General features: G+C 36.8%; 1 protein-coding gene across 1 annotated transcript; it reads left to right on the top strand.

Annotated features, from left to right (window-relative positions):
• IL26 (interleukin 26) lies at nt 1-27,535 on the top strand. Its single transcript, XM_011976586.1, has 5 exons — nt 1-206; nt 292-348; nt 504-638; nt 26,802-26,867; nt 26,954-27,535. Exons 1-5 carry the CDS (start codon nt 36-38, stop codon nt 27,038-27,040), a joined length of 516 nt encoding a protein of 171 aa, XP_011831976.1. The 5' UTR covers nt 1-35; the 3' UTR covers nt 27,041-27,535.

Here is a 27,535-nt window from a genome sequence, read left to right as displayed (position 1 = left end):
CTGTGAGTGACACACGCCGAGTGGGGTGAAGGGAAATGCTGGCGAATTGCATTTTGAGGTGTGGGTTGCTGTCAGTCACTCTGTCTCTTGCTATTGCCAAGCACAGGCAATCTTCCTTCACCAAAACTTGTTACCCAAGGGGAACACTGTCCCAAGCTGTTGATGCTCTCTATATCAAAGCAGCATGGCTCAAAGCAACGATTCCAGTAAGTATTAGGCTCTGCTTAAAATGATGACCTCAAGGACATTTGCAATCTTGGATACAACTTATTTCTCTTCGTTTTATTGTAGGAAGACCGCATAAAAAATATACGACTATTAAAAAAGAAAACAAAAAAGCAATTTATGGTAAGTCAGAAAGTCTTTTTTACATTTCCACTTATTTGATGTTTATTTCCCCCTGCATTTAAATTTTTTTCGGAGAGTAATTAAGTAATGATCAGGGGGACATTAAAAAAAGATTCGTAATTTACCATACGCAATTTCTCGTATCTTATTTTCAGAAAAACTGCCGATTTCAAGAACAGCTTCTGTCCTTCTTCATGGAAGATGTTTTTGGTCAATTGCAATTCCAGGGTTGCAAGAAAATACGCTTTGTGGAGGACTTTCATAGCCTTAGGCAGAAGCTGAGCCACTGTGTAAGTATACACAACAAATACTGTGCATTTGATCCTAGAAACCTATTTAGAAGTCAGCATGTAAGAATCTGTCTACACACCAAAGGGTGAGTAGAACGAGCTTTGTAATTGTTGGCTTGTAGTCCAAATGGAGAGGTCATCACCAGGGAAATAGCATCAAATAACTGTACATTACTCAGTATGCTGCTATTTATTAGTTCTTAAAGAATGGCTGATAAAACACACTGAGGAGAGCTAAAGTAACATGAAATGGTTTTCAAATAAATACTTTAAAATCATTCTCTCATTATGTGATTCCCAAGTAATTCATTCAGCCATTTAATATTTCTTGAGTACCAACTTTGTGCCAAACACTATTCTAAGTCTCTCTTTTCCTCCCTCCCTTCCTTCCTTCCCTCCTTCCCTCCTTCCTTCCTTTCTTCCTTCCTCTCTCCCTCCCTTCCCCTCTCCTTTGTCTTCCTCCCCCCTCCCTCTCTGTTTCCTTCTTTCCTTCCTTTTCTTTCTCTCTCTCTCCTTCCTTCTTTCCCATAATAAAGAGAACTTTCTGATGCCCTTTTTATTATCTTCTTTAAAAAATAGTTGTGCCCCCTTTAAGGTATAATCTCAGTAAAAACTTAAAAAGGGATAGACACGCCTTCTTTGGTACCTAAATTATTCGATGCCTCAGTATGGTCACTGTCATAGCAAGCAGTGGAGAATTAAATAAGAAGGTAAACGTGATCACATTTCTATGAAAACTTCCACAGCAATAAAGACCAGTGCAGAAAACAAAACAAAACAAAAACACTGAGCCAGAATCTGTGTAATGTTAGTTGAGTTGCCTCTGTGGGGAATACTGAAGCTTTTCTGTGCCCTTAGTTGGGGTCCAAGTATGGTTTCTCCAGCTTCCTGCAGTTGTAGCTTGCAGATGGTACAAAGGTGGGGTGGGGAGCCTTATTGCAATCCTTGGGAAGCCAGTTGGAAAGGAGCTTTCTGTCCTGGGCATCATGGTCACTGAGACTTAAACACTGGGCCATTAGAGGGGGGTGTTTATTTTTTAAGAGTTAAGATGTCTTTTTCTTGTGGTCAACTAAAGTGCTCAGTAACCCAAATTTCAGCCCAGAGTACATGAGGCATTTTATGAGCGTGAGTGGATCAGCTGGGTTAAAAAACAAGCAAACGAACGAAAAGCAACAAATTTAAGTTCTCTATTTCTTTGGCTAGTTTGTGTTTGTTATATCCTTACTCAGGTTTGGATTGCATGGTTTTTCATAAACTCTCATATTTTATTAAAATTACAACAATGACAAAATTTACAAACTGATACCTCTTTGCAAAACAGGAAGAATTCTCTGGGCCAGTTCCCTTGCCTGAAATTTTGTTCTGTGCTTAACCTGTAAGATTACCTTATGAAGAAAGTACACATGTAACTATACATAGTCTCTTAAATTTAAATTGCATTGTCAAATCCTTGCCTGATACAGTACAGAGTGTCTGGTTCCCCAGAACCCCTAAATCCACCTCAGGTTTTCACTACTTAGCTGGTTTTGTTGGCCCAAATAGCTAGAGAACACATAGCGACAGTTATAACCTAAAACGAACAATACTGCAGATGAAAAGCTTAGGAAACCTAGATATGTCCAGGAGCTCTGGTTTTTCTTGGTTTGTTTCCGGGGAAATTTTTCCTAAAGGGGTTGGGACAGTGTGGCGTCGCTCTGGTTGGGTGTTGCTGCTTACCAAAGGGTCTGGCTCCCTCCTGTGGCCAAATACGAGCACATCATCTCATCAATCTCGCCAGGCTACACGTAACTCCGCGCTTGCTTTCTTCCCTCCTCCCACCTCAAGCCCATCAGGGTCAGCATCAGTTAATTCGTCTTACAAGCTGTGAAATTTATGCCCTGGGGTAAAGCAAGCTCCCCTGTGAAACATAAAGCGGCAGGATTGGCCTGAGCATTAGAAAGGCTCTGCAGACATTGATTTAGGGAAAAAGGTAACTGGCCTGGAGTCTCATCTTTCAGCCAAACATAATTTTATATTTCTGTCAACAGAAGCTGGTATCTGTCTGTTTAATACAAATTAACTGAGCATCTACTGGATGAAGTTCTGAATTAGTGGTTGGGAGAGGGTTTAGCAGACAGAAGTTATAAAACATGAAGTAAACAACGTTAATTTATGATATTTTCTTAATAAAAATGGACACTAAATGTAATCAGTGTATAAATGGTCAACCTATTGAAACTAATTATACTTGCTGTATTTCCCCTGCCGTCCGTACTATTGAGGTTGTTGTGGGGAAAATAAGTAAAACAAAGCTCAGTGGATTCAGAGCAGTAGTGGTCAAGTCACAAGTGGTCAAGTCCCTTCTTGAAAGAGGGGCCTGTGAGAGGGGGCCTTCGGTTCTGCAGGCTCCGAGCTTTAGAAAGCTTTCTGCAGAACCTTGACATGTTTTAAAACTGATCCAAGGCTTCCTCCACGATCAGGAGACAAGAGGAAATGGCCCATTCTGTTTCCTGGACGTGGTACTCTGGGATAATGCTTAGGTTCGTATGATGCTACAGGCTCAATAGGATTTTGAGGGGTTGATTGAGCAGTGAAAGATGCGTTGGTAGTGCTGCTCCAGAGTTAAATGCTGTCTGTGTTCTGAACAGCTGATTTACACAGAACTTTAGCACACAGCCTACTTGCTTAATGTGTGCACTTAATATTTGAAATTATGCCAACAATAAAACATTGGTTTGTGTTCTTCTGAAAGTTCCCCCTACCCACCAAACCTTGGAAATAATATTAAAAAAGCAAAACATATGCTATCTATTGCTTTAAATCATTTGAAGAATCCAATAATTATGTATTTTGTATCTTAATACATTAAAGGTAATAGTAAGGATTACTACAGCTCTTTATACATTGTTAGCTTGTGCATGCGATTTTTAAATGCTCTTATCTGCGTACATGTTTTATTTCTGTTGACAATTTTTAATGGATACCAGAGTTATTAAAAGGTGCACACTCTGCTAAAGTTGCAAGGACATTTTAATTTGTGATGGTAACTTGTTTTCAGATAATGATATTTTACCAAATAGGATATGACTCTTGTTGGATTTGTTGATTACATGCTGAATTAGGTGAAAATTTTCACATATCAAGAGCAAAGTACTAAATTATTCCTTTAAAAATTACAGTAGCCTTCCCTGGTAGGGTTAATAGGAGTATTTGGGTTGGGGAAATATTGCAATTCCAATGATGGAATACTTATGTACTATATTACCAAATCTCATTACCTTGGAATATAACCTGGATTATATTTGAGTTATCCTTGGCGGGTGTTGTTTTGTATCACCAGAAAGAAAAACTTAAAGATGAACTCTGGTATAACCCGGAACTAGATACTGGATCACATGTCAGCTAGAGATGATCAATGTCTATTTTACTTGCAGTTCATTGACATGGAACTTTATGATTACTCGCTACGGATAACAGTACAACTCTTTTGACATTCATATCACCAGCCCACTATTGAACATTTCTAGGTTTTAGATAATTCAAAATTCAGATATAAAAATGAAATGCTCATGGTGAGCAACTGGTCCTATCCACCTTCTTTCCATTTATTCTTTTTTATTCCTGTTCATAGGCAACATTGTGTCACTCATTACCATTTGATAAAGGTAATGAAATAAATAATTGCCACATTCTGAGGGTATGGGTTTGCACTTGATGGATATTCATCAAATGGCTGAGACAACGTGCTTTCCTTCCTTTTCCTTCCTTCATTCCTTTCTTTTTCCTCCCACCTCATTCCTCCTTTCCTTTAATATACTTAAAAAAACAGTCCATATGCCTGCTCCAGAACAATTGCCAAATGATGAATTTGTCAATGACCAAGTTGTTGAATTAGTATTTTCTTTTATTTATTTAGTTTTAGTTGACTGGCTTTGTTTTGTCTTCATGAGAAAGAAGCTTTCGTGTTAAGGACTGTTGTGTTTATCTCTGTTCCTAATTCCTACTTTTTGAAATAAAGATCAAGTAGCAGGGAGAGGGGAGACTTGAGGACATAAGAATCGTAAGATCGGAATGTTTTTGAGCATGCAGAATTCTTATGACTACATTTAACATTAATATATTTGTAATACAGGGGAGAATATATAAGAATTTGGCCGAGTATGGTAGCTTACGCCTATAATCCCAGCACTTTGGAAGGCCGAGATGGGTGGATCACCTGAGGTCAGGAGTTCGAGACCAACCTGACCAACATGGCAAAACCCCATCTCAACAAAAAATACAAAAATTAGCCGGGCGCAGTTGTGCATGCCTGCAGTCCCAGCTACTCGGGAGGCTGAGACGGGAGAGTCTCTTGAACCCAGGAGGTGGAGGTTGCACTGAGCCAAGATTGTACCACTGCACTCCAACCTGGATGACAGAGCAAGACTCTGTCTTAAAAAACAAACAAACAAACAAAATTCTCCATAGTCCAGAACACATTTGAATATATGTACCAATTTTGGTGTTAGAGGGAGGCTAACTGCTAACTGTAAGAAGTACTCCCCCAATTTTGTTGGATTTATATTTTAAAACTTTATTTCTTACCTACTTAAAAGTCTGGGTTTTTTAGATGGTGACACATTTCTCCACATTATGAATCAAGGTCCAGACTCGTTCCACATTGCAGCCTGTATCATCTCCTAAGCCTTCTGCATTCGGTCAGTGGAAGAGGGATGAGACTAGTAAGAAGACTTGTCAGCTTCTTAGAGGTCTTGTTCCCCAAATCACACATTCACTCTGCTCACATTCCATTGCAAGAACTCATCACATAGCCACAAGTAACTGCAAGGAATCATGGGAAATGTAGTTTAGCTTATGGTTTGGGAGAAGAGGAAATAAATTTTGGCCTACAGCTAGCAGTCCTGCCATAAATATTTAAGAATTCTTTAATAATATATTATTTATGACCAGGGCCACTCTTAGCTTATAGAGTACCTTTGCACAAAGGAGAAAAAGGGATATAGCCTTGCAGGAGCAAGGTACAGTGAATACAGCACTCTTAAGCAGGGTATTCATGTGCAAGGCATGCCTTGCGCAATGGTACAGGATGACCCTGCTTATAACTTGTCAACGAATGATTTCTTCTTATAAATATATTCTTCTCATGAATAAGAAGAGAATTCAGACAGAGGAAAACTGAACTTACCCTATAATGGTATTATAAAGACAAAATAAAAATGGAAATAACTAAAACTAATGGGTTAAAAGAAACAAGTACATTTTGTAAACTGGTTGGGTAGCGTATTAGTCAGGGTTCTCTAGAAGGACAGAACTAATGGGGTAGATATATATATAAAGGGAGTTTATTAAGGAGATTTGACTCACACGATCACAAGGTGGGGTCTCACAATTGGACGTCTGCAAGCTGAGGAGCAAGGAAGCCAGTTCAAGCACCAAAGCTGAAGAACTTGGAGTCTGATGTTCGAGGGCAGAAAGCATCCAGCATGGGAGAAAGATGCAGGCTGGAAGGCTAACCCAGTCTAGTCTTTTCACATCCTTCTGCCTGCTTTTATTCTGGCCACTCTGGCAGCTGATTAGAGGGTGCCCACCCAGATTAAGAGTGAGTCTGCCTTTCCCAGTCCACTGACTCAAATGTTAATCTCCTTTGGCAACACCCTCACAGACACACCCAGAAACAATACTTTGCATCGATTCAATCCAATCAAGTTGACACTCAATATTAACCATCACAGGTAGTGAATTGACTTTTGGCAAACTGTTTTACAGCAGTTTGGCCTAATTCTATATTTGATGGCCACTGTGCTAGGTGCTGGGGTAAAAAAGGCAAGTGTGATTTGGTCCAGGCTCTCCAAACTCTTTTTGGACGGGAGAAGTAAAGAAAAAATTCAATGAATCATAAAATGCAAAATGTATGAGTGCTTACAGTTTTCTGTCGGAAGAAGTCACTGTGGAAGCCGAAAGGAAGAAGTAGTTAATTCTATCTGCTGCAGGGATAGGGGTACATGTGGGGTGAAACTCGAAAGAGTGTTATTAAAGGAGCTTAATTTCCAGGGGAATGGCATAGGAAGAAGCCTGATTAAAGGTTTGGTGGTATAAAACAACATGCCATATTCAGGAAGCTGTAAGTAATTCAGTATGGATGTAAAGGGGCTTGTGGACCATTAAGAGAAGGTAGGTTGGTCAGATTTTAGCCAGGGGATATTAGTAGGGTCAGGTAAAGGAGGGTCTGGTGAGACTGGCTAAGGAGTTTGGATTTTATCCTGAGGATAATGGAAAGCCCTTGAAAGGCATGGCATGATCAAATACACAATGTTTTAGAAAGAACTCTGGTGATTGTATAGGGATGTAGGTAGAGGTGACGCTCAAGACAGAGGAAACCGTGAGATGAGACTTGCAATAATGTGCTGAAGTGGTGGCACACCAATGTCATAGGCAAGAGTGAGGAGAGCCTGAGGGAGAGAGGAGAGCCCAAAATGAGTCCAAGATTTCTACCTGGGGGCTGGCTGTGTGCGTGCTGGTGCCATTCACTGAGAACACAGTAGAAAGCTTGCACGAGGGTTAATAGACCTGCTAAAAGTTTGAGGAGTCCCATGCAAAAGTATAATTACAACAGTAGCATGTAGCTCTTTGTATATATTTTGTGTATGTTTAAAGTGTATTGATGTATCTATAGATATATTGAAGTATAATTGACATATATATATATATATATATATATATTTTTTTTTTTTTGAGACAGAGTCTCACTCTGTCACCCAGGCTGGAGTGCAGTGGCACCACCTTGGCTCACTGTGACCTCCACCTCCCGGGTTCAAACAGTTCTTGTGCCTCAGCCTTCCGAGTAGCTGGGACTATAGGCGGGTACCACCACACCTGGTTAATTTTTGTATTTTTAGTAGAGATGGGGTTTTACTATGTTGGCGAGGTTGGTCTTGAACTCCTGACCGCAAGTGATACATCTGCCTTGGTCTCTCAAAGTGCTGGGATTACAGGCGTGAGCCACTATGTCCAGTCTTCTAATTGATGTACAATTAACTGAGCATATTTAAAGTGTAAAATTTGAAGGCTTTAACATATGTACACACTTGTGAAACCAACACCACAACTAAGATAATAAACATATCCTATCACTTTAATGTAAATTGTATTATTATATGTGCTATACTCTTTTTTTTTCTTTGATCTGGCTTCTTTCACCTAGCTAGTCACCCATAATTATTTTGAGATTCATTGGTATTTTTGCAAGTATCCATCATGTGTTTCTGTTTAGTTGTCAAGTAGCCTCCCATTGTAACGATACGCCACAATTTCTTTATTCACCTATTGATGGGCATTTGCTTCCTCCTCTCCTAGCTGCTATGAATATTCATGCATAAGTCTCTGGAGAAATATTTTCATTTCTCTTGGATAAATACATAGGAGTGGAAAGTTCTGATTATAGATTAGGTATATGTTTAACTTTGTAAGAAACTGCCAACTGTTTCCCACAGTGGTTTTTATCATTCTACGTTTCTAGCAGTAACGTATGAGAGTTCAAAGTGCCCATTTTTTTTTTTTTTTTTGCTCTCACTTGATAAGATCTGTGTTTAAAATGTTAGCCAGTCTAGTTGAAGAGTAGTGTTATGGCACTGTGTTTTCAATCTGCATTTCCACAATAATTAATGATGTTGAGCATCTTTTGATTATTTACCACACAATAGCTTCTTTGATAAAATGCCTGTTCAAATAGTGTGCCCTCCTTTTTAAAATTGGATTGATTCATTTCTTATTATAGAGTTTTGAGTATGTGAGTGTGTTTTACAATATATTCTTGATACAAGTCCTTTATCAGAGATATAATTGGTAAATATTTTATCAGATATCTGTGACACCTTCTCATTATCTTAGTGTCTTTTGAAGAGATTTTACATTTTATGAAGTACCGTATAATAGTTTTTTCTTTAATGGACCATGTTTTGGTGCCATATTGAAGAAATCTTTGTTTAACACAAAGGTCATGAAGAAATTTTACTTGTTTTTATTCGGAAGTTTCCTAATTTTAAATATCACATTTAGGTCACTGCCTTTTTAACACATCTATTGACAGGAGTGTGTTTTTTGGATAACTGAAACTATGAATTACATTGATTTTCAAAGTTAAACCAACCTTGCCTTTCTGGGATGCACTCTACTTGGCAATAATGTATTATTTCTTTCATATATCACTAGATTTAATTTGCTAACACTTTGTTTAAAAATTTTGCATCTATGTATGTGAGATGTTAGTCTACAGTTTTCTTGTAATATCTATGTCACTTTGATACTAGCATAATCCTGGCCTCATAAAGTGGAAAAGTGTTCACCTTTTCAATTTTCGGAAAGTGTCAGTATAGACATTTTTTTTTTTCTTAAATTTTTGGCAAGATTTAGCAGTGAAGCCATTTTTGCTTAGAGTTTTCTTTGTGGGAAGATTTTAAACTATATACTCTATTTTTTAGTAGATGCAAGGTTATTTATTCAGATTATCTATTTCTTCCTGAATGAACCTGGGTAGTTTCTGTCTTTCAGTGATTTTGTTCATCTCATCAAATTTGCAAAATTTATAGCCAGATAATTTTTCATGATATTTCCTTAATATGCTTTTAATATCTGCATAGTATAGGATGATGTCACTTCCCTTATTCCTGATATTGGTAATTTTTGTCTTTATTTTTTCTTTCTCATGGGTCTGGCTAAAAATTTATCAATTTTATTGATTTCTCAAAGAACCAGTTTTTAGTTTCATTGATTTTTCTTTATTACTTTTCTGTTTTTTATTTCCGTGATTTTTATTCTGAACATTATTATTCATTTTCTTCTATTAAATTTATATTTAGTCTGCTCTTTCTAGTTTCTTAAGATAGAAATTTGGGTCGTTAACTTGAAATTTTTTTTTTCTTTAGGTGGAAGCTGAGATTATTAATTTGTGATTTTCTAACTTTTATTATAGGAGTTCAGACCTATAAATTTCCCTCTAAGTACTTCTTTAGTTACATTTCACAATCCTTGCTATGTTGTGCTTTCATGTTTATTTGCTTTAAATTACTTGCTAATTTCCCTTTTGATTTTTTATTTTATATATGGGTTACTTCGAAGAGTGTTACTTAGTTTCCATATGTGGGAATTTTTCTAGATACTTTTCTAATTTTGATTTCTAATTTTATATTATTTTGGCCAGAGACCATACTTTGTATGACCCTTTATATTTGCTGATCCATGTTTCATAACCCAGAATTTGGTCTATTTTGGTAAATATTCTATGTGTATTTGAAAAGAATATGTACTCTGCCGTTGTTGGGCTGAGTATTTTATACATTTCAATTAGATTTAGTTGTGACAGCTTTTTACTTTTTCTCTCTCTTTATTAACTTTTTTCTACTTATTTTATCAATTATTGGTATCTCCGGCATTAATTGTGAACTTCTGTTTCTTCTTGAAGTTCTATCAGATTTTACTTCTTGTATTTTGAAGTTCTGTTATTAGGTACACAAATGTTTATGATTGTTATATTCTCTTGATGAAATGACACCTTTATCATTATAAAATTATCCTTACTGTCCCCAATAATATTCTTTGTCCTGAAACCCACTTCTTTTTTGATGCTGATAGAATCACTCCAGTTTTCTTTTGATTAATGTTAGTGTGCTATGTCTTTTTCCATCCTTTTACTCATAACATATTTGTGCTTTTTATTTTTCTCATTATTACTTGTTTTAAGCAATTTGATTATGATGTGAATTGGTGCAGTTTTCTTCATGTTTCTTGTGCTTGGAGTTGATTGGAAATCTTGTGTTTGTGAGTATATTGTTTTCATCAAATTTGAAATTGTTCAGCTATTATTTATTCAAAAATTTTTTTCTGTGTCTCCTTCTGTGTCTTCTCCTCTTGGAATGCTAATTACACATATATTAGCCCATTTGTAGTTGTGCCACAACTCACTGATTCTGTGGGTTGTCTTTCCCAGTGTTTTTCTGTGTTTCATTGTGAATAGTTTCTATTGCTACATCTTCAAGATCACTAATCATTTCTTTTGTAGTGCCTATCTGTTAGTCCCATTCAGAATATTTTTCACCTCATACTTTGTAGTTTTTATCTCTAGAAGTTTGAATTGAGTCTTTTTAGTATTTTCCATTGCTCTATTTAACATGATCAGTCTTTAACTTCTAGAACATATGGAATAGAGTTATAGCAACTTTTAAAATATCCTTATCGATTAATTGTAACATTTGTGTCCACTCTGGGTTGGTTTCAATTGACTGATTTGTCCTCCATTATGGGTCATATTTTAAAGCATCTTTGCATGGCTGGTAATTTTGATAAAATGTCAAATATTATGAATTTTACGCTGTTGGATCCTAGACATTTTTATATTCCTGTACATATTCTTGAGTTTTCTTCTGGGACACAGCTAAATTACTTGCAAACAGTTTTATCTTTTCAGATCTTGTTCTTTAAACTTTGTTAGGCAGGACCAAAGTACTGTTTAGTCTAGTGCTAATTTTGCCCCTCATTGAAGCAACACATTTCTGTAAACTCTACCATATTTCCTATGATTTTGCTTTCTTTTTTTTCTTTTCCTTCTCTTCCTCCTCCTTGTTGAAATTTATTTGTTCAGGACATTCGGCTGTTTGTCTTACAGAGTTTCTCATAGTCTGTATTTTCTGACTGCATTTTCATAGTGTCATTTAATATATTCTCCTCTTTACTTACCATAAATTAACAATTATACAGAGAGACTTGATCAGATTTAGCTTGATGTTTTAGCTAGAACACTTTATAGGTAGCATTGTCTACTTTCATTGGGGCAGATGATATATTATCTTTATTTTTATGATGATAACAGCCACCAACAATTATTGTCTAGATCCGTCAATTCATAAGACACTACAAAATAGTAATTTTAAATTCTATTTTATCTTCTTTACTCATAAGCTGGGACAATTCAATAAATAGAATCTACTCCTATTTGGATGTTCGGAGGAACTTGCCACATAAGAAAGCCAGCGTAAATACTTAATTATCTTTCTTTATTTACTAGCTTTCAATCTAAGGGGTTGGTTTTCTGATTTTCTCCCATAATGACCAATGAATTATTAATTTTGTTGTCGTTTTCTCTGTTTCATTATTAACTCATGAACTGAAATTATTTCTTATTTTTGTGAAACTTAATCTGATTTCTCTAAGGTGCCTGCCTTTTGGGCTTCCTTGCAAGTCTGTTTTCTTGAGCCACTCTTAAGATAAAACACCATGGCGAATTATCATGATAGACTCCAAGGACTGGAATTCCCAGTACCACTGTATTTGGACATCCTCTCATTGTTTCTGATAACAATCTAAGCATTTTGCAGCACCTAATAAAATATATTTTCCAATTAGTTTGATTTGGGTAATTCAGATGGTATAATTGTTTAAAAAATAAGTTATGTGTAATGTAAACTTCTTTATGTTTATACTCTTTTCTAGTCATAATATTTGGAAAATTGTATATGTAAGAAGACATTTTAGAGAGTCTTATAGAACTCAAATACTCTCAGACTTGAAAGAGAATTTAGCAGTCACCTCGTTGGATTCATAAAATAATTTACCTAATTGCTAGTGATCAAAATGGAAATGAAAATAATTTCTGTTAGTTTTTAAGATTTCATCATCTACTTTAATTAACATTTTGAGAGCCTGAACAGTAATTGGTATTTAGAGAGACACATTTCTTCATGTTGGTTGCATGTCATTAATTTTAAAGTCTGGCAAGAATTGGCAAACAGAATATTGTGTTTTCATTTTTTGTAGGCTGTTTAATAAGTAACTTGTATCATCAACTGCAACTAGCTTATCAACATATAAAATATTACCAATTATTCATCATTCATTAAATTGTAAAATTTAAAATTGTAAAAATTGCAGTTAGTTGAACTGATAAAACAAGAGTGAGACCAATCCTGTCTTATTCTTTCATCAACTGCAAAGTCTAAAACCTATGTCTTCAATAATAGTAGCCTCATCTTAAGGTTATTGGGAGAATTAAGTACCTAGCATGTAGTAGTTCTGCAAAATTGTTAGTGCTTCCCTTATTGCTTTTCATGCACAGAACATTAATTTTTGTCCAATTACATTTTCTCAACAATTTACAAAGGAGTGGTTCTCTTAAGTAATCAAATACATTTTAGTGCTTAATATTAGTATTATATTGTATAATTTGTATAATTTATAGTAGTAGCTTATTTATTTATTTTCTGAGATGGAGTCTTGCTCTGTTATCAGGGCTGGAGAGCAGTGGCGCGATTTCGGCTCACTGCAACCTCCACCTCCTGGGTTCAAGCGATTCTGCCTCAGCCTCCTGCGTAGTTGGGACTGCAGGTGTAGGTCACCATGCCTGGCTAATTTTTTGTATTTTAGTAGAGATGGAGTTTCACCATGTTGGCCAGGATGGTCTCGATCTTCTGACCTTGTGATCTGTCCACCTTGGTCTCCCAAAGTGCTGGGATTACAGGCGTGAGCCACCATGCCTGGTCAGTAGTAGTTTAATTTAAAGATAAATAGTCTGGGCATGGTGACTCATGCCTGTAATCCCAGCACTTTGGGAGGCCGAGGTGGGCAGATCACTTGAGGCCAGAAGTTTGAGGCCAGCTTGGCCAACATACTGAAACCCTGTCTCTACTAAAAATAAAAATAAAAATAAAAAAATTACCTAGATGTGGTGGTATATGCCTATAATCCCAGCTACTCAGGAGACTGAGGCATAAGAATTGCTTGAACCCAGGAGGCTGAGATTGCAGTGTGTCAAGATTGCACCACTGCTCTCCAGCCTCAGCAACAGAGAGAGATTCTGTCTCAAAAAAAAAAAAAAAAAAAAAAAGATAAATTATGAGTAATTGGTTTTAATTTTGGTAAAGGTGTTTTCTAATTATGTTATTGAATTGTTTTGCTGACAAATTCATTTCTTGGTTAATGATATATAATTTCTTGGTCAAAATTGTGAGGCATGAAAAATGACAGAGAAAAAGCAAGCTGGCTTCACTGTCCCTTCTTCTACCTCCTGAAAACCAAAACCAAATACACAGCACTGTGATTATCATCAACAATATCCCGGAACAGTAATATATGAGGATAAGACAGTTCCTGAGGCCTCAGAGAAGTGAAAACATTTTGGGCAGATAGTAACAGAATTGGAATTTTACATCCACCATGCCCTTCCCCCCATTTGCCAGGCACCAAGCATAGGAAAAATTTTCTCCTAACTCACTATTACTACATTGGAAAACCTGGGATTGAGGTGGACAGTCAGCTTCCCCAACATCTTGAGTTCCTTGGTAGAATACCCACACCTGCCTCAACACAAAGTCAAAATGTGTGTGTGTTGGGGATGTAGTTAAAGTGTAGCTTTTAAAAGTTTTTCCTTTGTTTGTTTCTAGTCCCTTTTTATTTTGATCAAAGATAAGTTGTCATCTGTTTGAAATAACTTGTTATATTTATAAGAGGGTTTTTGTAAGCCTCCTGGTAACCACAAAGCAAAAACTATAATAAATGCACTAAACATTAAAAGCAACAAAATAAAACATACTGCCAAAGAAAATAACCACAGAAGAAGACAGAAGAGAGGAGTTAAAAACAAAACAAAACAAAGCAACAACAACAACCAGAAAACAAGTAACAAAATGTCAGTAGTAAGTTTTTACCTATCAATGATAACATTGAATGTAAGTGGACTAAATTTTCTATTTAAATGACAGAGTGGCTGAATGGATAAAGAAACAAGACCAAACAATATACCGCCTACAGGAAACTTGCTTCACCTATAAAGGCTCACATAGACTGAAAATTAAGGAGCGCATAAAAGATATTCCAAGCAAATAGAAACCAAAAAAGAGCAGGACTAGCTATCCTTTTAGCAGATAGACTACAAGCCAAAGTCTCTAAAAAGAGGCAAAGAAAGTCACTATAGAGTGATAAAGAGGTCAATTCAGCTAGAGGATATAACAATTATAAATATCTATGCATACAACCTAAGAGCACCCCAGTATATAAAGCAAGCATTAATAGATCTAAAAGGAGAGCTAGACTGCAATACAATAATAGCAGAGGACTTCAACACTCCACGCTTAGTAATGGACAGATCATTTAGGCAGAAAATGAATTAAGAAACATTGAAGTTAAACTACACATTAGACCAAATGGGCCTATGTGACATTCACAGAATAATTCACCCAACTGCTACAGAATACACATGCTTTTCATCAGCACATGGAACATTATCTAGAAAGACCATATTTTAGGCTGTCAAACAAGTGTCAGCACAAAAAGTCATAATTATATCAAGCATATTTTCTGACCACAGTGGAATAAAACTAGAAATAAACAACAGGAGGAATCTTGGAAACTACAAAAACACATGGAAATTAAACAATATGCTCCTGAACAATCAATGGGTTAGTAAATAAATTAAGATGGAAATTTAAAAATGTCTCAAAATAAATAAAAGTGGAAACACAATCTACCAAAATCTATGGGATATAGCAAAAGCAGTCCTAAGAGGGAAGTTTATAGCAGTAAATGCCTACCTCAAAAAAGCAGAAAGACTTCGAATAAACAACCTAATAATGTATCTCAAGGAACTGGGAAAGTAAGAACAAACCAAATTTAGTAGAAGGAAATAACTAATAAATGTCAGAGCTGAAACAAATGAAATTGAGCCTACAAAAACAATAGGAAAGTGCAATAAAATAAAAAGTTGGTTTTTTTGAAAAGATAAACAGTGGACACTTAGCTAAGAAAAGAAGAGAAAACACAAAATAAAATCAGAGATGAAAAAAGAGACATAACAACTGATGCCACAGAAATGCAAATAACTATTACGGAATATTAGAGCAATTGTATGTTAACAAATTGGAAAACCTAGAAGAAATGGATAAATTACCAGACACATGCAACCTGTCAAGATTAAACCATGAAGAAAGAAAACCTGAACAAACCAATAATGAGTAACAAGATGGAAGCTGTAACAAAAGTCTTCTATTAAAGAAAAGCCCAGGGTCGAATGGATTCAGTGTTGAGTTCTACCAAACATTTAATTCCAATTCTACTCAAACCCTTAAAATATTTAAGAGAAGAGCATATTTCCAAACTCATTCTGTGAGGCCAGTTATACCTTGATAAAAATCAGATAAGGACACAACAAAAAAGAGAAAACTACAGGCCAATGTTTCTAATGAAAACAAACACAAAAATCCTCACAAAAATATTAGGAAACCAAATTCAACAACACATTTAAAAGATCATTAACCAGGTCAGGTGGGATGCATCCCAGGGATGCAAGGATGGCTCAACATGTGCAAATCAATAAATGTGATACATGGACAGAACCAAGAACAAAACCATATGATCATTTCAATAGATACTGAAAAAGCATTCAATTACATTTACATCCCTTTATGATAAAAACCCTTAACAGACTAGATATAGAAGGCACATACCTCAAAACAATAAAGGCCATATGTGATGAGCTAACATCATACTGAATGGAGAAAAATTGAAAGCCTTTCCTTTTGAATCTGAAACAGGGCAAGTTTGACCACTTTCACTACTTTTATTCAACATAACACTGGAAGTCCTAGCCACAACAAATAGTCAGGAGAAGGAAATAAAAGGCATTCAATTTGAAAAGGAAGAAGTTAAATTATCCTTTTTCATAGATGACGTGATCTTATATTCAAAATATCCTAAAGATTCCACCAAAACTGTTAGAACTGATAAAAAAAATTCAGTAAAGTTGCAGGATACAAAATCAAGTTACAAAAATCAATAGCATTTATGCATGCAAACAGTGAACAATATAAAAAAAAAGCAATCCCATTTACATTAGCTACAAAAATATAAGATACCTAGGAATAAATTTAACCAAGGAAGTGAAGGATCTCTATAAGAAAAACTATAAAACACTGATGAAATTGTGTATAAAACAATGAAGTTGAAGAGGAGACACACACAAAACATGGATATTCCATGCTCCTTCATTGAAAGAAAAATACTGTTAAAATATCAATACTACCCAAAACTATCTACAGATTAAATGCAATTTCTATCAAGATACTCCTAGCATTCTTCACAGAAATAGAAAAACATGCTAAAATTTACACGGAACCACAAAACCACAAAAGACTCCCCCCACAAAGCCAAAGAAATACTGAGCAAAAAGAACAAAGCTGGAAGCATCACACTACCTGACTTCAAAACATACTGTAAAGCTATAGTAAGCAGAAGAGCATGGTACTGACATTAAAAACAAAAAACAGACCAATAGAAAAGAATAGTGAACCCAGAAATAAATCCATACATTTATAGCCAACTCATATTTTGACAAAGATGCCAAGAATATACATTGGGGGAAAGAACAGTCTCTTCAATAAATGATGCTGGGAAAACTGGATAACCATATGCAGAAAAATCAAACTAGACTCCTGTCTCTCACAATATAGAAAAATCAAATCAAAATGGATTGGAACCCAATATAAGACCTAACACTATGAAACTATTGGAAGAAAACTTGGGGAAACACTTCATGTTGGTCCGGGCAGAGATTTTTTTTGAGTTAAGTCCTCAAAAGCACAGACAACCAAAGAAAAAAATAGGCAAATGGGATTATGTGAAGCTAAAAATCTTCTGCACAGCAAAGGAAACAATTGACAAAGTGAGAAGGCAACCTACAGAATGGGAAAAAATATTTGCAACTATCCATCTGACAAGGGACTAATCAGAATATATGAGGAACTCAGAGAACTCAATAGCAAAAAGGAAATAATCTGATTTAAAAATGGGAAAAAGATCTGAATAGACATACAAATGGCCAACAGGCATGTCAAAATACTCAATATCACTAATCAGAGAAATGCAAATCAAAACCACAATGAGATACCATCTCACCCCAGTTAGAATGCCTTTAACTTAAAAGGCAGTAGTGATGCTGGGAAGAAGGTAGAGAAAGGGGAACCCTGGCACACTGTTGGTGGGAATGTAAACTAGTACAGCCACTACGGAAAACAGAATGGAAGCTCCTCAAAAAACTGAAGGTGTAACTACCATGTGATCCAGCAATCCCACTACTGGATATATATCCTGAAGAGAGGAAAGCAATTTCTTGAAGAGATAACCTGCACTCAAGTGTTTATTCAGCACTCTCCACAGTAGCCAACATATGGAATCAATCTAAGTGCTCATCAGTGGATGAATGGATAAAGAAAATGTGGTATAATGAAAGAAATGAGATTCCGTCATTTGCAGCAACATGGATGGAACAGAGGTTTTTATGTTAAGTGAAGTAAGCCAGGCATAGAAAGACAACTATTTCCTGTTCTCACCCATTTGTGGGAGCTAATAAAGTGGATCTCATGAAGAGAGTGAATGGATTGAGTGTAAGCAGAGCCTGGGAGAGGTAGGGGTGTGGCAAGATGAAGAAAGGTTGATTAATGGGCTCAAAAATACAGTGGGAGGAAGTTACCCTGATTTAATCATAATACATTATATGAATGCATCAGAATGTCACATGTACCCTGAAAATATTTATATCTATTATGTCTCAATAAAAAACTATGGGGTGCAGCTCTATTGCTGAGTTAGGAATTTAATGCACATGCTAAATTGTGTGAACTAATTCTGATGAATGATAATAACACTGAAAAATGTAAAAGCCTGCACTAATGTTTTTCTACTATGGTATCTATTTGTATTTAAAGTATTAAAAAACTCTTTCTAATTATTTTCTATGGTTGCAACATGAAGAAATGTCTTACACGGGTTTAAGATTATTCTAGGTAAGCTAGCTTATCTACATCAGATGATCTTTGTAGTTACAGAGAATATAGAAATTGGATAATGATGTTTTGTAAACTTTTCTGTTCAGTATCTACTGAGTTGTTGGATGTTTGTCTTTTTATTAAAATTAAATGTCTGATTATGCATTTGGTTTCACAGAGAGACACTTGGCTAATAGTTCAGTCACTCTTTTCTCCTTTCATGAAAACTTGCTTGTAAATATAATCATGCTTTCTTCAAATTATGCTAATTTTGTTATTTTGTTTCAAAGTTTCCTATAAACCTTTCTGGTGTCAGTAGTTTTGTGTTGGTGTCCTAGTGCTTGTGCCTTTTTTTTTTTTTTTTTTTCCCAAACTGATGTTTGTTTATTTAGTCTATTTTTAAAACACTACACCGGCATAATTTTCTCAAGCATGGCTTTAAAAGCACTTCAGATAATATTTGTAGGACCCCATGTGAACAACTGTGCAAAAAGTCAGCAAATAAGATTTGCTTGAGAGTCTGCAGTAAAACAATGAAATTAAGTTTAGTCTTTAGTCTAATCTCTTATCTATCACTCTTATCTATCATTTGTATTTTGGAGAAGAAAAACTTTCAAGAAACCAAGGCTGTGGTCAGAGTAGAAACCATCTTAGCCATTAAGGTCAACTAAAAAACAAACAAAAAGCAACAAGAAGGGTGGTTATGATCCAGTCTGAAGTTGTATATTGAGGTCTATAAAAATGAAGGTCTTACGTATGGTTTTTCACTTACCCTCTGACTGTATATTTATAATATGATAGAGCATAATATAATAAAATCCTTTTTGTCGAGAGAGGATTTGAGGCCATTGTCTGTGAGAATGCAGACTGGGCAGTTAATTCTCTGAGGAACTGTGACACATGTGGCTGTCCACTCATAACCCACCATCTCCTTTCCTCAAATTATTGGTGTTGGGGGAAAAGCTGAGTGTTGGGAGAAGCTGAGGTAGGGGCTTGCATGTCTGACATAATGTGAGAGAGTCTTGGAACTTGTCCGGGGTCCACAGTCTAAAACCCCTCATGGCCTTTGGAACACCAAGCTCTGTGCAAAAGAGTGGAAGGCTACCCTGTGGCACCATAATCTAAGCCCATGGCATAAAACCCGTTGTGGCTTGGCTAGAATCCAGGGCTCAGGGCATTAAAACCCCTCGTGGCCACTGGAATGTGCCTAGACTTGCTGGCTCCTTGCTCCTTGCTCTCCCAGGATCGATTGTATCTTGAGTTGAAAGAACCTGCTCTCCATTATCTCAAGTAGCAGAGCATATGCTAAACCGTCACAGCTGTAAATAATATGTTTAATGCAACGCTCCCTTTCAACCCCACATTCTCACCACCTGTTTCTTTGTTTGATCACCAATAAATAGTCTGGGATTCCAGAGCTCAGGGCCTTCACAGCCTCCATACTCGTGTTGGTCACCTGGACCTACTTTCTCTCTCAAACTGTCTTTTCTCATCCCTTTGACTCCGCCGGACTTCGTTGCCCCCACGACCTGGAGTTGGGTCTGATTACCCCAACAATCGGTGGAGGTTTTCCATTTTTGCTTTAGCCATCATGTGCAATACAAATTTGTATGATTTTTTTGAACATATAAGGAAATTGGAAAAACAAACTAAGGATTGTATTGCTTGTTTATCTGATTGTTTTAGACGAAGTTATAAGGCTCACTAATGTCTAGGCCACGCTTCAAATTTTTAAGAAACAAGTGGGCTTGTGGACCCTGAGGCAGTAAGTTGATGCTTGCATTTTATTTGTTGATTGATTTATTCAGCAAAGGTTTATTATTTAGTATTTGCTGAGCATTATTCCAGATACAGGGGACTCAACAGAAATTGACAGACAATATTTCTGTCCTCATAGAGCTCATTGAAAATGCTGGCTGAGTGTGGTGGCTCACACCTGTAATCCCAGCACTTTGGGAGGCAGAAGCGGGTGGATCACTTGATGTCAGGAGTTCAAGACCAGCCTGGCCAACATGGTGAAACTCCATCTTTACTAAAATACAAAATTAGCCAGGCGTGGTGGTAGGTGCCTGTAATCCCAGCTACTTGGGAGGCTGAGGCAGGAGTATTGCTTGAATCCAAGGTTGCAGTGAGCCGAGATTGTGCCATAGCACTTCTAGCATGGGCAACAAGAGCGAAACTACGTCTCAAGAAAAAAGAAAGAAAGAAAGAAAGAAAAAAGAAAGAAAATGCTTTCTGCCCATCTTGGCTAGTCTCAAGTTGTGCTTGGTCCTGCAAAGAGAGCACATAGGAGGATGTGCTGCAGCAGGGGTGGAGGTTGGGGGCCATAACTTGGATTTAGTGTGAGGTTTTAAGCTGAGACCTGAAGGGTGTTTAAATTGTCTCTGCACTCTCCAGCCTTTGAACACCTTGCTTCCCTGCCTACTCATCTCTTCTTCCTGCTTTTTCCACTCATCTTTCAAGACACAAGTCACTTTTTTTCTTCTAGAAGACTTCAGGGGTTGCCTCTCCTCTGTCTCCTGGAGAAGTCATGTTTTTGTTTTAATCACATCTATTTGTTGCATAGAATTGTCATTGTGCATCACCCTGTCTCTTGGTAGATTGTGAGGCATCAAGTGTACCCTGGGGTGATTTTCATGCAGAGTAATTTTATACATTAAATATAGGTTTGAACTGCATAGGTCAACTTATGTGTGGTTTCCCCCCCCCCCCAATAAATAGGTTTGAACTGCATAGGTCAACTTACATGTGGTTATTTTTTTCAATAAATATATTAGACAGTTCTTTGGAGATTTATAACAATTTGACAAACTTGCGGATGAAACATCTAGCCTAGAATATGGAAAAAATTAAGAAAAACATACGTCATTAATGCATAAAATATATGTAGTTACTATTTTATCATTTGCTACCATGAAGTACCCACAAATCTATTATAGTTAAAATGTATCAAAAGCTATACACACAAACACTTACAGATCATACATGGAGGCATTTGGTTTGTAAACAAAGGTAAAGATACAATATTAAAGCATCTGGCAACTGGGAACTTGTCTGCTGCCTTTTGGTTGGTAGAAACTGCTTCTACCAACTAATGTGTGCAAATTACATGAGACAAACTGCTCACATGAAGATAATTAGCTGCAGAAATTACTTGTGGTAACGCTGTACTACTATAATTCTGTAGCCACCTCCTGTTACTATTGTAGTGAGCTCAGGTGTTGTGAATATCCACTTAAAATGTTGTGTGATGTTAATTATCTTCATGTGAGCAGTTTGTCACTACAGTAAATTGCCCATTGCAGTAAAAAGTGGTCTCTTGTGTATTTTTCACTGTGTTTTGTGCAATATCATAAATCTTGAATAATACCAAGGATTCCACACTAAGTGCCACTGGTGATGCTGGAAGTGCTCCCAAGAAGTAGAGAAAAGTCATGACATTACAAGAAAAAGTTGAATTGCTTGATATGTACCACAGAATGAGGTCTGCAGCTGAGGTTGCCTGACAAATCCAGGATAAGGACTATTGTGAAAAAAGAAAAGGAAATTTCTGAATCCGCCACTACAGCTACACCAGCAGGTGTGAAAACCTTGCACTTTTCCAGAAACACCTTTTAAAAAATCTCCTATTGAAAATGCGGCTTTCACGTGGGTGTTGGACTGCTAAAAGAAAGGCGTGACTATAGACTCTGACACGATTCAAGAAAAAGTGAAGTCATTATATGACAATTTAAAGCAACAGAAAGATGAAGGATCTACAGCTGTAGAATTTAATGCCCGCAAAGGATGGTTTGAAAATTTAGAAAGACATTTGGCTTAAAAAACTGTCAAGATAACAAGAAAAGCAGTTTCTACCAACCAAGAGGCAGCAGACAAGTTCCCAGATGCCATTAAAACAATCACTGGGAAGGAAGGATATCTGCCTGAACAGGTTTTTAATGTTAGATGCAAGTGTCCTATTCTGGAAAACAATGCTACAGTCATTTATCAGTAAAGAAGTGAGCACCAGGATTTTGAGGCAGGAAGGAATAGGCTAACTTTACTGTTTTGTGCAAATGCAGTCAGGTTTATGATCAGGACTGCCCTTATTTATAAAGCTGCTAACCTCTGAGCCTTGAAGGGAAGAGATAAACACCAGCTGCCAGTCTTTCCATTGTACAGCACAAAGGCCCAGACAATGAGAACATTTTTTTATGGATTGGTTCCATTGGTGCTTTGTCCCTGAGGTCAGGAAGTACCTTGCCAGTAAGCAACTGCCTTTTAAAGTTTTTTTTTGTATTGGGCAATGCTCCTGACCACCCAGAACCCCATGAATTCAACACAGAAGGCACTGAAGTAATCTACTTGCCCCCATATACAACGTCTGTAATTCAGCCTCTAGATCAAGGGGTCATAAGGACCTTTTAGGCTCATTACATGTGGTATTCTACAAAAAGGATTGTCAACATTATGGAAGAGAACACCAATGGAGGGAACATCATCAAAGTTTAGATTACACTACTGAAGATGCTATCATTGGTGTAGAAAAAACCATGAAATTCATCAAGCCTGAAACAATTAATTCCTGCTGGAGAAAAGTGTGTTCAGCTGTTGTACATAACTTCATAGAATTTACAACAGAACTAATCAAAGAAATCACAAAATAGATTGTGGATATGGCAAAAAGATGGTGGGGTGGGGGCGGGTTGAAGATATCAGGATGAGGAAGGATCTTGGAGAAATTCAAGAGCTAGTAGACACTGCACCATAGGAATTAGCAGAAGATGACTTGATGGAGATGAGTGTTTCTGAACCAGTGCCAGATGATGAGGAAGAAGACATAGAAGAAACAATGACAGAAAACAAACTGGCATAGACAATCAGCAGAATGGTTCCAATTATTTGAGAGTGGTTTTAACCTCTTTTATGGCATGAACTTTCTATGACACAAGGACTGAAACTAAAGCAAATGGTGGAAGAAGGGTTAGTACTGTATAGGAAGATTTTTAGAGAAATGAAAAAAGTCAGACAGAAATTACTATGTATTTCTTTAAAGTTACACCAAGTGTGCCTGCCTCTCCTGCCTCCCCTTCCACTTCCTCCACCTCTTTTACTTCTGCCATCCCTGCGATAGGAAGACCAACCCCTCCCCTTCCTCCTCCTCCTTAGTTTGCTCAACATGAAGATGGCAAGGATGAAGACATTTACGATGGTCCACTTCCACTTAGTGAATAGTAAATATATTTCCTCTTCCTTGTGATTTTCTTAGTTACATTGTCTTTTCTCCAGCTTATTTCATGATAAAAATACAGTATCTATCTATCTATCTATGATCTTTCTCACAAAATATGTGTTAATTGATTAATGTTATCAATAAGGCTTCTGGTCAACTGTAGGCTATTAGTAGTTTAATTTGAGGGGAGTCTAATGTTATATGCAGGTTTTTAACTTCACCGGGGGGGTCAGTGCACCTAACGTTACCCTGCATTGTTCAACGGTAAATCATTCATTGTCAACTGTAAATCAGTGCTATATGGCAGAGGCCTTGCTGTATGCTTAGCCTATAGTAAGTATGTGATAAATATGTTGACTTAATAATAAAGAATGAATATTTCCTATGACATGATTATCTCACATTTTTCTTTGAGCTGATTTCTAGTTATTCTAGCCTTACCAATAAATTGCCTCTGGTCTAGATCATGTCAGCTTCTGTTGAGTTTGTCAAATCGTTCAGCCATTCTTATAATAAAACTGCTAACTCTTTTATCACACATTCTAATTTCAGTCACTGCAACTAGACTCAAAAATATAAAGAAAAGGAAATCATTCTTTTAATAAATTCCTCTTTCCAAGCAAAGCAATCTGAATTACCGCAGTAAAATCTGCTATCCTACTGGACCTGTGGACACATTTACAACAGTATAAAGAAAATGGGAACTCCGTAGGTCAGATCGTTACTAGGGGTCACTCATAGTAAACAGTGCTCAAGGCACCAGGAAGTATCCCTTCAACCAGAGTGTAGTTATAGTGGCAACCCTGGCACTGTTAGTTTTTTTCTTTTTTAGTTGAACAGTGTTTTCCTCCTTTTTGACTCTCATTACTCTTCCTAGAGTAGCATGTGCCTTTGGTGTGAGTGAGGGACAAAATTTCTCTGGCAGTTCCCATCTGCTGTGGGATGCGTTGCACATCCAAGTTCCCTGGGCAGAACACACAGTTGACAGGAATGCCTTAGTTTTATTTAACTTCTGTAGTGTCCAGAATGTGGTTGGTTCTTTGGTCTCTCACCTTCAGTGTTAAATCTTTAAATCCTAACACATGATTTTAGAAACATGAGGATTTTAGAAACACGAGGAACTACTTTTAAAAAGGATTCTATGCGTTAAATATTAGGATGAAGTTTTACTGAGCGTTCACAGACACACTAATGACAGGTTAGAACATTCCACTCACCCCAGAGAAAGAACCCCATGTTGTACAGTTCAGTGCAAATGTAACATGAAATACACCTAGAGAGCATTCTGAAGTCAGGGCTCCTATCACAGTGAGGTCTAACCCTGTGTTTGTGAATCCTGCAAACTGTGCCTTAAGCTGAGCAGTCTGTGTCTGTGTCTGCAGCCCCTCGATCATAGCATTCTGCTGTTCCTCATCATGAAAGCCCCGTTCACAGGAAGAGTCTCTTCCCTCCTACCAGGGTCTGACCTGAAGGTAGCATCCCCATTTGCGCAGAGCCATAAAACCATTGCCAACATTAACACCTCTGAAGAGACCTGTTCATTGACCAGGTCTTATTCATTTTTATGAATATTCAATGTTTTATTCATTTTAACAGATGTTATCATTTAGCCATTTTCATTTCAAGCATTTGAACAAAGTGTTGTCTTTATTGATATGACATTCTTTTGTCAGGAGGACATTTAGAGACTAAATGTTATCATTTAGCCACTTCCATTTCATGAGTTTTAACTCTTATCTTTAACTGTTAGATAGTGACACTATTTTGTCACTAGCATAGGACTTCCTGTGGGATGTTAGGTGAGTGACTTAACTACCTGGGCCTTGGCCTCCCTTCCTGCAAAGTGCAAACAATCGGCGTATTCAATCTCGTTGGTCTATTCCAGTACTAAAAGTTTTACGAGTAAAAACTAAGTAGATAAATTAGGCATTTTCACGTTTCCTTTCTTTTCTTTTAATAGTCCTATAGAAATTTGTGAGAGAATAGAGTAGGATATTAACTTTCTTCTGTTTGACGCCCAGGTGATTCCTGTGCTCAGACAGGGTTTGAGAATTCACTTGTACAAAGCGGACTGGTAGTTTCCCCTGGCCAGCCAGGCTACAAGCCAGCTGCTCAAGATACTAGCCTGCTGCTTCTCCTAATTTAGAAACTAATATTAATGTCCTGGGTGCCTTCCCCTTGTAGTCTACACTGAACATTGTTCTGTGCTTTGTACATGACAGGCAGAGTGATTTTTTAAAAGGTAAATTTTTTTTCTTGTCATTCTCACGTCTTTCATGCTTCCCACATTTCTCTTGCTTAATTGCTCCAGCCATGCTTGCTTGCTTTCTTTCAGTTTCTGGAAGGCACTGAGCTCTCTTGCCTCACAGGAGTATATTTTCCTCTGCCTGAGTTACTCTCTTGTGTCTCCTCCCCAACTTCCTCTCTCCTTCCCTCAGTTTCTCATATAGCCTGTGCCTTCCCATTTCTGATATCTCAACTTAAACGTTGATATGGTTTGGCTCTGTGTCCTCACCCAAATCTCATCTCAAATTGTGATCCTCACATGTGGAGGGAGGGACCTGATGGGAGGCGATTGGATCATGGGGGAAGTTTCCCTTGTGCTGTTCTCATGACAGTAAATGAATTCTCACGAGATCTGATGGTTTAAAAGTGTGGCACTTCCCCCTTTGCTGCTCTCCTGCCGCCATGTAAGATGTACTTTGGTTTCCCTTCACCTTCTGCCGTGATTGTAAGTTTCCTGAGGCCTCCCTAGCCATGCAGAACTGTGAGTCAATTAAACTTCTTTTCTTTATAAATTACCCAGTCTCAGGTAGTTATTTACAGCAGTGTGAAAATGGGCTAATACAAATGTTATTTTTCCAAGGAGCCCTCCTTGACCACCCAATCGAAGGTAGGTGGTTCCTATAAATCCCTATCATAGAGCTTTGAGAGTTGCTAACATAGCTTTAATTGTAATTTGTAAATTTTTATTTTTTGTTTTATTTATCATCTGCTTTCCTATGAAACTTTAAGCTCTGTGAGGGAAAAGATCATGCATTATTTATTTTGCCAGTGCATATCTATTGCTCAGCACATAATACCTGCTCTATGAATATTTGTTGAATGAATGAAACAGTATCATTAATGCCTCTTCAACAATATTATCTGTACTTACTGTTGATTTCTTAGATTTCCTGTGCTTCATCAGCTAGAGAGATGAAATCCATTACCAGGATGAAAAGAATATTTTATAGGGTAAGAATTCTAAATCCTTATATTAAAACACTTTGTTTTTCAAAATATGAAAAATTTCTTCTCTTATATCTGTACTTTATCTGCAGATTGGAAACAAAGGAATCTACAAAGCCATCAGTGAACTGGATATTCTTCTTTCCTGGATTAAAAAATTCTTGGAAAGCAGTCAGTAAACCACAGCCAAGTGCATTGATTTTATAGTTATTTTGAAATACAATGAGAACTGCTAGAAATATGTTTATAACAGTCTGTTTCTTTTAAAAACTTTTTAACATATTACTGACAGCATGTTAGGTGGTTCAGAATAGACAAGAAGGATTTAGTGTAATAAAGTTTTGGAGATAAGTTGTCACTAATTTGCACATTTTCTGTGTTTTCAAATAATGTTTCCATTCTGAACATGTTTTGTTATTCACAAGTACATTGTGTCAACTTAATTTAAAGTATATAACCTGAATTAACTCATGTAATATTTATGTGTGTCGGGGGTGGGTGATGTGGGAGGTGAAGGGGAGTGACAGATTTCTGGAATGCAATATAATGTTATTGAGACTTAAATAGATGTTATGTATATGAATGTCTATTTAAGGGTTTGAAAATTATTAATTATGCCCAGTGTGAACTTAGTGCTTAACAAATTTTGATTTTAATTAAATAAATTGTGTTTC

This window comes from Mandrillus leucophaeus, unplaced genomic scaffold (assembly GCF_000951045.1).
Source record: "Mandrillus leucophaeus isolate KB7577 unplaced genomic scaffold, Mleu.le_1.0 Scaffold169, whole genome shotgun sequence".
NCBI lineage: Eukaryota > Metazoa > Chordata > Mammalia > Primates > Cercopithecidae > Mandrillus > Mandrillus leucophaeus.
Note: the sequence above shows the minus strand (reverse complement) of the source record. Positions and strands in the feature narration are given on the sequence as shown.